At 38.0% G+C, this 12,778-nt stretch overlaps 4 protein-coding genes across 10 annotated transcripts in view; 1 reads left to right on the forward strand and 3 right to left on the reverse strand.

Moving 5' to 3' along the window:
• The window catches only part of LOC129577992 (protein unc-79 homolog), a 16,351-nt gene extending 11,680 nt beyond the window's left edge, over positions 1–4,671 (reverse strand). For 4 of the 7 annotated variants that reach the window (XM_055466026.1, XM_055465998.1, XM_055466017.1 and 1 more), the window contains exons 1-9: positions 3,528–4,249; positions 3,338–3,457; positions 3,099–3,260; positions 2,579–3,028; positions 2,258–2,490; positions 947–2,036; positions 490–875; positions 285–417; positions 16–72 (exon numbers count right to left, since the gene is read on the reverse strand). In XM_055466026.1, coding sequence (XP_055322001.1) covers positions 16–72; positions 285–417; positions 490–875; positions 947–2,036; positions 2,258–2,490; positions 2,579–3,028; positions 3,099–3,260; positions 3,338–3,457; positions 3,528–3,582 — 2,686 coding nt within the window. In that variant the 5' untranslated portion in view covers positions 3,583–4,249. Of the gene's footprint in view, positions 1–15; positions 73–284; positions 418–489; positions 876–946; positions 2,037–2,257; positions 2,491–2,578; positions 3,029–3,098; positions 3,261–3,337; positions 3,458–3,527 lie in introns of all 7 variants that reach the window. The other 3 variants (XM_055466008.1, XM_055465987.1, XM_055466035.1) reach the window with 2 other exon arrangements.
• Positions 4,672–4,866: 195 nt separating this feature from the next.
• LOC129578013 (probable methylmalonate-semialdehyde dehydrogenase [acylating], mitochondrial) lies at positions 4,867–8,327 on the forward strand. The gene is made up of 5 exons (XM_055466049.1): positions 4,867–5,138; positions 6,164–6,524; positions 6,604–6,768; positions 6,852–7,127; positions 7,201–8,327. Exons 1-5 carry the CDS (start codon positions 5,109–5,111, stop codon positions 7,935–7,937), a joined length of 1,569 nt encoding a protein of 522 aa, XP_055322024.1. The 5' UTR covers positions 4,867–5,108; the 3' UTR covers positions 7,938–8,327.
• LOC129578023 (protein-cysteine N-palmitoyltransferase Rasp-like) lies at positions 8,019–10,353 on the reverse strand. The gene is made up of 5 exons (XM_055466062.1): positions 10,060–10,353; positions 9,823–9,995; positions 9,161–9,736; positions 8,882–9,099; positions 8,019–8,810 (listed from the first exon to the last, which is right to left on the reverse strand). Exons 1-5 carry the CDS (start codon positions 10,151–10,153, stop codon positions 8,372–8,374), a joined length of 1,500 nt encoding a protein of 499 aa, XP_055322037.1. The 5' UTR covers positions 10,154–10,353; the 3' UTR covers positions 8,019–8,371.
• A 793-nt stretch (positions 10,354–11,146) lies between these two features.
• Positions 11,147–12,191, reverse strand: LOC129579229 (protein-cysteine N-palmitoyltransferase HHAT-like). The gene is made up of 3 exons (XM_055469089.1): positions 11,954–12,191; positions 11,675–11,892; positions 11,147–11,615 (listed from the first exon to the last, which is right to left on the reverse strand). The coding sequence occupies exons 1-3, from the start codon at positions 12,104–12,106 to the stop codon at positions 11,147–11,149; spliced, it is 840 nt and encodes a 279-aa protein (XP_055325064.1). The 5' UTR covers positions 12,107–12,191.
• Between the last annotated feature and the right edge of the window lie 587 nt (positions 12,192–12,778).

Consider the following 12,778-nt stretch of genomic DNA (forward strand, 5'->3'; position numbering starts at 1 on the left):
TTTTTTTTCATTCACCTGCCATAATAATAATCTTTCCGGGATCGTCTAAAATAGATGGCAATCTCCACATATCTTTGATATTTTTTTTTGTAATTTCGATGTGTATGCGTGTGTATTTTTTCGTTTATTTTTGCAATTTTTGGTTTCATTTTTTTTATTCGCGCGTACAGAGTGGTGATAGGGTTGGTTTGAAAAGAAACATTTTATCTAAATTGTTCTTCTTTTCCATGTTTAATGAAGGTACAAAATATATTCGTAGAAAAAAATGAAACGATCAAACTTACCGCCAAAGCCTAAGGGCAAAGGTATGGGCAGTGGAGCCATCGACAAAGATATATCTCGATCTCTGGATTTGTCTGAATCCGGTGGACTTTTTCGTAACGGTTTTTCGTCTTCAATCACTTCCTCAATGGGAGGCTGCAAATTTTAATCAAATGAATGAATGAAAAACGAAAATCGTGTAAAAGTTATGAAAATAAATTCACGTACATCCGGTGACCGGACGGGATTCTCAGGGCAAATGAATTGAACCAATTTTACGGACAATTGATGCCACATTACGGATGCCTCACAATAGGCACATTCTGAGACTTGCTTCACTTTCATGGCACACACATGACTCCCGACACCAACACGTGCCGCGGTGACCATGCATTTCAGCAGCCGGCACACATTCTCACACACTGCTGTCGCAATGCCCATATGTTGTTCCACATCTTGCAGTTCGATTTGCTTCAGTAAAATGTCCAACATGAAGATGCAGCAAGTCAAATTGTGTTCGGAATCGGTAGAAAATTCGGCATTTTTCGAATTTGGTGCTTCTTCATCCGACATTGCATCGGATGTATGGCTTGATTCATCCTCAACAACAGGCGCTGTAAATAAAATCAATTTCAATGAGCGAATAAAAACGCCTGCTTTCAAAATTCCCAGATTTCATCATTACATATTGAACTCCTACGCGGTCCTTGTGTCACAATTTCGCTATCTTTCGATTGTGATTTTCCATCGTCTTTGTCCTTCGATTTGTTGATTTCATGCTGTACACCGTGTTTCATAATACGAACGCCATTTCCAAACATCGCAAACAACTGTGTTAATGGTATCAAAATCTCAAGTTTGCTTATGACCTGTAGCCAATGCAATGCTTGTTCCTGAACTTTGGACGTTGTTTTTTCGAATCGAATCGAAACAAAATTGTACATTGTTTTCGCATCGAAACCCAACGGTGACATTTCTGGATCGAGTATTTTGCTGATCACCACTTTCAATTCATGCAACTCTTTCTCTGGAACATCATTGGTGATTGCTTCCATCCAATACGGCATTACAACATCCCAAATTTCGGCCGTTATCACCTCATACGGAACTAAACAAATCAAACGCTGTAATCCTTCTTTCAAATGACTGGTTCGAAATGCAAGCGTATCCCAATGGCCACCATTTCGTGCGTATTCCGGTGGATGGGGCAGCAAACACGATATAAACTCTTTGTAATGACTCTTAATGATGTCTTTTAACCAACCGCAAACATGTTCGACTTTTAGCTTTTCGATTGTACTTTCAACTTCTCCATCACTTGAGTAGGCTGTGACATGGAACCAATGAAATAGCATCGACAACAAACGTCCAAGTATTTCAACTGGCGTCTCTGCGGTCGGTGTACAACGTCCAACGAGTAACCAAATTCCGTATCTACCGAGCAGTTGACGTTCTTCAAGTGAAATGTTATCGGGTGGACCGTGATATGGGAATGTTGTGCGCGAATCGCTTGCATCACGTCCCGGTTCGAAATTCAATGGTTTCGCTTCACGTAACAGACTTATCACTGCTTCGACCATGTATGTTTGCATTTCTGGTTCCATTTGCCATGCCGAAGACAAACTTTTGTGCACAATGTGATCACCACCTCGGCGACTATTGTGCCTATTTCCATGGCACTGCAAACAATAGCGAATCGGGTGATTTCCATTATAGCTGGCACACTCCGTGGAAAAACAAATGGAAATGGCTGATTTGTCGGTTGAACGGCAATTCTGTTGGCCACACGAAAAAAGAGAAAATGAACAACTTTAGAAGGAGTCAAAGAAAGAACTGAGCGGTTTAAATTATGCAAGGTTATGTCACATCACAAGTGCTGTCAAAATACGCAACACTTGGTTGAATGTTGTGAGCGGTATCGGTATATAACCATAAGCACTGTCAATTCTCAGAGAAAACTCTTTGGAAGAATTTCATAAAAAAAAACTTCACAAACCTTGTTTTCGCATATCATCGAGACTTGAGCCATCGGATGCAGAATATCGCCGAATATTTGATTTGTATTTTCACGATGGATTTCATTAGCGCATTCAATGCACAAGTACAATGGTGGTGGTGAATCTGGTGCATATGTGATGGCGATGTTGTGATCGTAGCAAACTTTGGTCGCCTCAGCATTTCCCGCATTCGGACACAGTTCTCGCTGACACACGAACGGTATTAGGTCGTCTATTTATGGTTAAGAAAGTCGTATTGCATTTGCATTGAATTGACCTGAATGAACGAAGGAAATGAATGCTTACAAATGATTGCTTACTTGTGAATTTGAATAGAAGCCCACGTCGATCGAATAGATTGGCATTGAATGCAGGCCAATAATAAAACAGAAGTTTTGCAGCCGATGATCGAGATAAGCTGGTTCCATAGGCAATGTTTATCAGCATATCTTTGACTACGTTTTGTTTGAGCGCCATTAAACATTCCAGCAATTGGCAATGGTGTGCGGGATTAGACGAATATTGAAAAACCAGCATAATAACTGCCGATACGGACTGACACGAATGGCATTCTTGATCATCGTAGCTACTTGTTCTGGTTATGGTGAACGGTAAGATGAAGAAGCATAACGAGTTTATGATGTCTTGATGCAAAGATATGGGTAAAACTGAAATGGATGACGCCACTAAATACGGAATATTATCGATGAGATCCTTTTCTAAAAATGGCAAAATGCACCCGAGACACTGGAGAACCGCTTTTCCAAACACTGAAATAGTTACGATAGAGGATACATTTCAGTAGAATCAGAAAATGATGTGAATAATTCAAAAATTTACCATTAAGTCCGAATTGAATGTTTGGTGCAACATCCAAAAGCATTGCCAGAGCATTATACAGATTGCCATACTCTAAATTCGGATAGGCCGACATGCGTGCATGGTCTTGCGAGGGGTCTTTTATCATTTGATGCGGTGAATTGGGCACATCCTTCAAAACGGCTGTGGAAAATTCAATGGCAATATTTCATTTTGAACATTTATTTTTGAAAATTTCAAAGTGAAAATGCGATTCTTACTCAAAAATGTTTGCGAAAAGTACTTGATAGTATTGGCGATGTCAACGCCAGACGGCGCAGGCACCACATTATGGAGTAGTCGCAAGTGATAGTCGTGCAAACAGCGAAGCTTGGCTTGAACTGAATTATTTAAACGAGAATGAAAAAATTTAATCTTCGAATGTTAGCTATTGAATATGATAACACTTACAAGCTGCGGCCCGTGTGCCCATGTTGATGAGCTGAATTTTGAAGCTGCCCGTCATTAGAAAGGATTTTCTTTTGACAATTTAATACAATGGATGCAAACCATGTAGATTACGTAACATACTTCCCATATAAAAAGCGCTTGATTTTGAACAATTTAACTCTTCTTGAACTCTGCTAATCGCTAATAATACTTTCTCAACATTAACGATGTAATATACACGTTTTAAACTCGAAACAAAGCAATTTTTGTTTCTTTATTTTTCCAAAATAATTTAAACAAATCGGAAGAGAAAAAAACACACTCCACACCCTAGTTTTTACGTTTCAATAAATCGAATGAAATTACTTTCAATGCGTACGTTTTGCCTTGATTTTTCGATATTCAATATCAAGGGTGAATTATTTCTGATTAAATGAACAGAAATTAATTAGTTTTCACCCCATTTCTGCAAATGCGTGTGAAAAATTGAAGAATTTCACATCGTTTGATATCCACCCTCGTTAAATGCCAGCACACAAATATGTCGGACGTTGTAGCGAGCAAGCAAACGAGAAGATTTTTTACATCTCGGAGCATGAGCAAAGAAACCAGAGAAAAATCGATATTGTCGGTGGATGCGATGCATTGCTATGCTGTACAGTGTACACGCTGTGTACCAATATCCAGCCTTATGTATGCCTTGTACCATGTGGATGCCGCTCACTTTCATTGTCACTCCATCTCGGTCATGTGCAAATGCGTTGATTTTTCCATCATCTGATCCCATCGTTTTTTATGAATGAAATCAGCCGTTGTTGGAAAACGGGAAAAGCCGGTAGGGTGCAGATTTTCTTTCACGTGCATTATTTGTGTTTACCAACAAATACAAAGTCACGTGAGCATTTTCTCCAGCTGTATGTGTCAGCTGTAGATGCCAGCTGATTGCTGCTATGAGCACGTGGAGAGTTTTTCGTTTGAATTATATGCGAACATCAGCAGCTTGATGACAGCGGAACGTTGGTTGAATTTCCCTTTATTTTTTCTAAATGTAAAGTTTGACGAGAATATTGCAAAACGTTTGTTTTTTACTATGTTTAAAACGCACTTTTCTCCGAAACACAAACAAGTTTACGCGGATTTCGTGTTTACAAAATTGTGAGCTGCTAAAATTGAAAAAAAGTTTTCATCGAATCACGGAAAATAGCAAAACGTTGACCGCATCGTATTTGCGTATTTTTCCGATTTGGAGGCGCGCACCACAGCTGATTTATTGTATTACGTCGTTGTTCGTGCCTTTTTTTATCGCTCTATATTCGGTTCACAATGCGGCACCAATTTACTTGTTTACGACAGCAGCAGCAGTAGCAACAGCGGCGGTGCGACAGTCACCGATAGCTACAGAGTGATAATAATAAACACGTCGCTCCGGCTGTTTGTCGCTCTGACTTTAGTACGTAGGAATAGATTGCAGTGTTCGCACATACATTTTATTCGTTGCTAATCGAGTGGAATACGTTTGTTGGTCACATTTTTGGATTCGATTAAAAAAAATTTCTATTTAAAAACTTCGTAACTTATTAAAATAAATTCATCAATATCAAAATGTCATTGGTCCGCATTATTGGAGCTGAGGTGATTTTCATAGCAATAATAATTTGTGTGTATTTTTCCGAAACGGAATGGCGTGTGGCAAAAAAATATATTTGTTTGTTCAGAGCGATAAGATGGCCATTTTTTTCTTCCTAATCTTTAAGCCGGAATTTCGTTCATTATCCTTCGTTGTGAGAAAAACCAAACAACAACCCGAATTATGTAACAGAAAAGTGGATTGAATCTCAGTGTTGTTATCAACACACTTCGTTTGCCTTCAATTGTATGATAAGGAAATATATTGTAGATAACGATAAAGTTGTTTTGCATTTCAATGGCCCATCGTCCATTTGCTTGGGAACAATTCAACTGATATATTTGAACTTGACTTGGAACAATAATAATAATTTCGATTATATGCAGTATTTTCGAGTTTGGGCCAATTTAACGATAGTTCATTGATTTTTCCACGTGCATTCGATAATGTATTACTGTTGCTAGTCCATGTGTTTGAGCGTTGTAACTTGAGTACAATTATTGTATTTAAATTGATTTGAACTTGAATGGTCATCCATTTGAATGTATTTGTCACTATATCGTCTACGATACGATGTGTTTGCATAGCAAGGCATACCGATTTCAATAAACTGCTCGGCTTCTGAGTTTGTTTTTCTATTTGCCTTATTTCTAATGCAATTGAATCAATAAACGAAACAATCAACACCGAACAATGCATATATGCATAATTTTCCAATTTGAAAATCTCTTCGTTTCGGACCGTATATGTTTTTTTTTTCATAATATGAGCCTACTGCGCTTATTATCACTCATCCACATACGTACAACAACTGCAACAGGCGAATGAAGAGAAGAAAAAAAAATGCGTAGAAACACCGCCGCACTGTAAACAAAATCAAACAGAAGCGTAAACAGCTCATTCGACCTAAATATATAGCTGCGTGTGTATGATATACTGCGACTCCGCTGAATACGGCTGAATATGACATATTATCGTTTGCTGTCCACATCTCATTATCTCATTTTTCAATCTCAATCTTTCGTTGTAGATGCGTTCGGCTGTAGCTCGTCGTATGTACTCCAGCAGCACCGCACCAATCACTAAACTTTTTCTCGATGGCAAATTTGTTCAATCAAAAACCACCGAATGGGTTGATCTGCATGATCCAGCCACCAATGAAGTCGTTACACGCGTGCCAAAGGCTACGCAAGGTGAAATGTTGGCTGCCGTTGAATCGTCCAAGGCAGCATTCAAATCATGGAGCCAGACATCGATTTTAACACGTCAGCAGATCATGTTCAAATTGGCACAGATCATTCGATCAAATATGAAATTGTTGGCCGAAAATATCACCAAGGAACAGGGTAAAACGTTGATCGATGCTGAAGGAGATGTACTGAGAGGATTGCGTGAGTATTTTAAAAAAAATTTATTTGTTGTTTTCAAGAAGGAGATAGCCAATTGCTCGTTTTTCTATCAAATTCACAGAGGTCGTTGAGCACATGTGCAGCATTACAAGTCTTCAAATGGGAGAAGTTTCACACAATATCGCCAAGGATATGGATACATACTCATTGACTCTTCCGATTGGTGTTACGGCTGGCATTTGCCCATTCAATTTCCCGGCTATGATTCCATTATGGATGTTCCCAGGTATTCAATGGCATTTGATCATTTTAAATAGCATTTCTCCATAAAATCAAGCTAATTTCATGAACTCCCCTCTCAAATCCTAGTTGCGATTACGTGCGGCAATACCAGTATTATCAAACCATCAGAGAGAGACCCTGGAGCTACAATGTTGCTTATGGAAATGTTGAATGAAGCAGGGTGTCCACCTGGTGTCGTAAATGTCATCCACGGCACAAACGATTCGGTCACATTTATCTGCGATAATCCAGACATCAAAGCAGTGTCATTCGTTGGCTCGGACCAAGCGGGAAAATACATCTATGAACGTGCCTGTCGCAATGGAAAACGCGTGCAATGCAATATGGGTGCCAAGAATCATGGTGCGTACAATAATTATAATTGAATCAATGCATAGTCAAGCTTAATATATGTGAATAATCTCTTTTTTTTCAGGTATCATTATGCCTGATGCAAACAAAGAAAATACTTTGAATCAATTGGCTGGTGCAGCATTTGGTGCGGCGGGTCAACGCTGTATGGCCTTATCGACGGCAGTATTTGTAGGCGAAGCAAATGATTGGCTCCCAGATTTAGTGAAGCGAGCTCAAGGTCTCAAAGTTAACGCTGGCCACGTACCTGGAACTGATTTGGGCCCAGTCATAAGTCCACAGTCAAAACAACGAATTCACAATTTAATTGAATCGGCCACAAAAGAAGGTGCCAAAATTATTTTGGATGGTCGCAATATTAATGTGAAGGGATATGAAAAAGGAAACTTCGTTGGACCAACGATCATCACCAATGTTAATCCATCGATGCAATGCTACAAAGAAGAAATATTCGGTCCGGTGTTGGTTTGCCTGTCTGTAGATACTTTAGATGAAGCCATCAATATTGTCAATAATAATCCATACGGAAATGGCACTGCGATCTTCACAAATAATGGTGCTACAGCGCGTAAATTTGTGAATGAAATCGATGCTGGTCAAGTTGGTGTGAATGTCCCTATTCCAGTGCCCCTTCCGATGTTTTCATTCACTGGTACTCGCGGTTCATTCTTGGGAGACCATCATTTCTATGGTAAACAAGGCATCAAATTCTATACACAAACCAGAACGGTTACACAATTGTGGAGAGAAAGTGATGTTACGCACACTAAATCGGCTGTTGCTATGCCAACTATGAAATGAAATACTCTTCGAAGACAATAAATCAAATCAAATATTTCTTAAGTATTCCAGCTGAAAATGTAACAGGAGGAAAATTGAAGGTTTTGATTGTATACAAGAATTTAATTTTTTTTAATAACTGCATTTTTGAGTTTGACTGTCATTTGAACGGGAGAAAGTAAAATTAAATGTGAATGCATTTTTGGTATAATTTGAATAAAAACAAATGAATCAATTTCAACTGTTTGTGACGACTTTTTCTATACAAAAATTAAGATAAAGAAACAAATTGTTTAAAAAACTTATTTCTAGGATTATAAAAAAGGGGCACTTATTTAAAACGGAATGTAAGGAAGTGCTTTTGATTATTACACGAGAAAAAATTTACAATTAAAAATAATCTCAATTGAATACACGTGGTTTTCGTATCTACTTTCAAAATGTAAAACTTGTGACTATTTTTTATCTTCTTCACATCGAAAAATAAAAGTAGACACTTGATATAAATTGTACGCTGTGACGCTTAAAATCAAATAATTTAAAAGTCCACCGGTAAAGTAGGTGTGAATCATAAGCCATTTACCAATATTTGGTCCACCGATAAACATCACATTTGAAATACTGGAGGAAATAAGTAATTGGCCGCCTAGAATTGCGTTCAATCGTTGAATGTTTTGGCTTCCGATTGGTTTCAAAAATCGCCTGTATTGTTGGCTACGTGAAATGTGCCGGCCGAACAACTCAATATAAAGAGAAGCCAGATTCAGAAATACCCAGACGAGCAGAAATAGATAATATCCATGCCAAAAGTAGATGAAAGCAAACGATACGAAACTGGCAAACAATTTTCGTGGAAGGGACGATGTTCTCGTGCACATCTCTGCATAAATATGCCTAGAAATGAAGAGAAGAATCCAAAATAAATTTTTTAATGCACTAATTAATGTCATCAGTTATTCACTTACTTGAACAAGAAGTCATGAAGTCCATGATCAAAATGCTTCCACATTTTCGAATACAGATGAATACGTCCAATGCACATGGGTTTCCGAGGTGCATCGATTCGATCAAATTTGGCCAATGACAATCCCAATCCATAGGCCACAATGTATTTGTTACAGAAATATTGGCCGATTGCATAAGCAAAACCATAAACCGCCCATAAATTCATGTGCTCCATTTGCTGTTGATGAAAATCGGATGAGCACAGAAAACATAGAAAAATATATTCCAAATTTACTTACATCTGGATGGTAGATAACAACATTGGCGTAAATGAAATGCATGCAAATTTCATTGAGAACATAGACACAACCGATGCGAAGCAGTGAAATCACCAGTTCCTCCAAACGATACCATGACTCTTGTACACGATACAATTTATTCTGTGGTATCATTTTGGCATAGCGCTCATAAATCAATGGTGGACCATGCAAATACACCGGCAAATAAAATGAATACGCTAGATAATGAAGTGTTGAAAATTTAATTCGAATTCGTTCGGGGTCTTCATTTGGTCGTGCATTGCAATAGTCAATGGCAAAACTTGTGACTCGGAGTAAAAGCCATGACAGAGCAATCATTGCATCGCACACTTCTTTTTCGTTGAGCATTGTCGACAGTCGTTCTTCCCACACGCTTTGTTTTAGCATATTCAAAATGGCTAGCCACACTACGGTTAACATCCAGACATATCGCTTTTGTAATGCCATCGCTACGTAATATGAAAATATCATTGCAAACATTGCACCGGCCACAAGTGGTTCGAAGTTTCTCCAAACAAATGAAATGCCGATCGCCGCGTGCATAAAACAGACTCTCTGCAAAAGGAAAATTCAATGGGTTTTTAACTAAATGATGTGAAAACTTATGTTAAATTAATGGAAAAGTGGGTAAAATGATTTACATGCGGTTCCAATTGACGAACAATTTCCGAAAGAAACACATGACAAATGTACCAGTACACATACTTCTGTGTGTTCTCAACAAACGATTCCCATTCAGCATCGTAGTCATCTCGCTTTCGACCAATCAACCAGCCTTCCGAAAACGAATTTTCATTCTCCAGAATGTCTATACCTAAAAAAGGAACACAATTGAATGCAAATACTTGTTTTATTGATAAATCCACAAATAAACTCACTCTGTCCATACTGAAACGCATGATAAATGGCACAAACCAACGCTCCGACATACAAAAACAACGAAACAGAGACTTCAAATGGAGGCAAACCCATTATCACATTTTTTTCTTCTCTCTCTTTTCAATTCTTTCAACTAACGAAACTAAAAGTTATGATTTGCATGAAATCTCTATAAATTTTATCATTTTTTCTTTCCACAACTGAATGTCGGCATTCGTTGGTTTATTTTAAGTTTCTCTTCACTGGAATGTTTATACTGTCAACGGACTGGATAAAACAAGTGTCAAATTGAAAACTCACAGCATTTTCAGTTGAACAATGCTGGCAATCGTATAATGTCAAATTACCGCATTTTGACGTTTCACATACACATGGTGCAGACCATCAAAATAAATAACAACAAAATTCCGATGGTGAATTGCTTTTTCCGAGTGCAAAATCGTTCTAATACATGATAAAAAGAGAACTTGTTTTTCAAACTCGACCTTTGACAAAAGTATTGCTTGAAATTTTCGATATTTTTCTGAATATTCATCGGTACCAGTGTATATTCCAATTTAAATTTGCAATTAAAATTATATTCTTCTCTTCCAGAGCCTCACATACGCTGACTCAAAACAGAAACGTGTGTTTACACATTGTGAATGCCGCAACTCCAGTTGAATCAGATAAAATGGGAGCAAATATGCAAATAAAATGCCGAAAATGTCGAACGATCATCATGAAAGTGGCTGCCAACAATTTGCTCGATGCACATTCTGACCAATTTTCAAAAGATCTCGCCCAAATAAAATCCGATTGCTTATCGATCTTTGGACGAACTGAAATTTATTTGAATGAAGATGCATTAGAGCCATGGATTCAAGAGGAAATCGAACGATCTGAATGGACGAAAGGAAAGCTGAAATGTGTCAAATGCACTGCAAATGTTGGATCTTTTGATTTTGTAGCCGGACTAAAATGTGATTGCAAACAGTTCAACCAGCCGTCGGTGCATTTTATTTGGAGTAAAATTGATTTGGAAAATGTGAAATAAATTTAGATACAGTAAAAAAATGTGTTTTATTTGAACAATAAAAAAAATGCTTATTTTGTTTTTCTTACATTACATGATTGCTGCTTCGATTTTTCGTATTGGAAAATCAAATCGCTAACGTGATAAGCGCTGTACACTGCAAGGCTTAGCACAAAATACGAACGAATTGCATTGTTGAAATAAGTTTCGTGAATTATGTGGATGAGAATGTTTTCGCTGCCAGAGAAAAATAACATTGATAAACTTATATGGATAATCAGTAGTTGACTGCCAACGACTCTATTGATTCGTTTCATGGTCCCAGACCCAAAAGTCATTGACAGACGCCTATAACCTTTGGACTCGATTATAAGTTTGCCAAGCATTTCCAAATATAAAATACCGAAATTCGACCAAACCCAAAAGAAAGCCCACAATCGATTTCCAATGCAATGCCAACATGTTACAAAAATGAACACAAACAATCGACCGCATTTATTCCATTTGGACTTCAAATTGCTGGTTGGAATATGAATGTACCTGATGATAGAATAGAATCGAATTGAAATTTGAAGCAAATGGATTAAGTTGTATCTTACTTGAGCACAAAGTCATATAATCCTTTATCGAAATATCGCCATGTAAGTGAATTTTTGTGCATACGAAAGAGGCATTTTGGTTTCGATGGAGCATTGATTCGATCGAAACGAGCCAATGCACCGCCCAGTTGATACGCCATCATGTGCACATGTGAAAAATACAAAATTGAGCCTAGGATCATTCCATAAAGTGGCCATCCATTCAATTGACTTAGGAGCTAACGCAGAAAAAATGGTTATATTGACGTTTAATCACAATTTTCAAAATGAGGTACTTACATATGGATCATCAATAACAGCGTCTGTATATAAGAAATGCATCATAAAAACGACCAAGAAACCCGTACCGGTCAATCGCACTAGTTCATTCAGTAATTTTTCGGCGCGTTTTAATAGGTCGGCATTTGTGCCAGACTCATTTTCTTCGATCATGTTTAGGTAATTAGAGTAAATAATCGGTGGGCCTCGGGAGAAAACAGGCAAGTAGAAAGTAAACCCAATGAAGTTGATCAGTGAGTATTTTCGTTTTAGTTCAGAATATTTCTTAAAACTGTTTGAACCTTCGCAGTAATCTAGTGCGTAGCTGGTGAGGCGTAAAATTTGCCAGCACAGAGCTCTCCTTGCGACGTAAATTTCGAAAGTAGTCAAATCTGTTGGAATGAAACTCCGCTGGCGTTTGTCGGTTTTAATCAGTCCGTCGAAGCACAACCACGAACACAAAGTCAACCACACGAATCGCTTTTTTCCAATTTGCATCGTCAGATAGAATGTGACTGGAACTATGATGAAAATAGCTATGATTGGCAGTTTGTATGTGGAAAACAGAAACAGAATTCCGAGCACTGCATGTGCTGCAGGGATTTTCTAATAAGGGATAAGTCTTTGTCATTTGAAAATTTCAAAGAATAAGATAACTTCATTCGCACCTTGACATCAATATAACGCACCAGCTCACAACAGAAACAGTAAGTCGCCAACCAATGGGCATTTGATGTAATGTACGTGAAAAATTGCTCATATTCGGAATCAAATTCTAAGCGCTTTCGATACAACAGACTCCAACCATCTTCCAGGGAATCAGAACTCTCTTGAATATCATGGTCT

The sequence above is a fragment of the Sitodiplosis mosellana genome, unplaced genomic scaffold (genome assembly GCF_009176505.1).
Source record: "Sitodiplosis mosellana isolate CC-2019 unplaced genomic scaffold, AAFC_SMos_1.0 Smas_scaffold_1, whole genome shotgun sequence".
In the NCBI taxonomy this organism is placed as follows: Eukaryota; Metazoa; Arthropoda; class Insecta; order Diptera; family Cecidomyiidae; genus Sitodiplosis; species Sitodiplosis mosellana.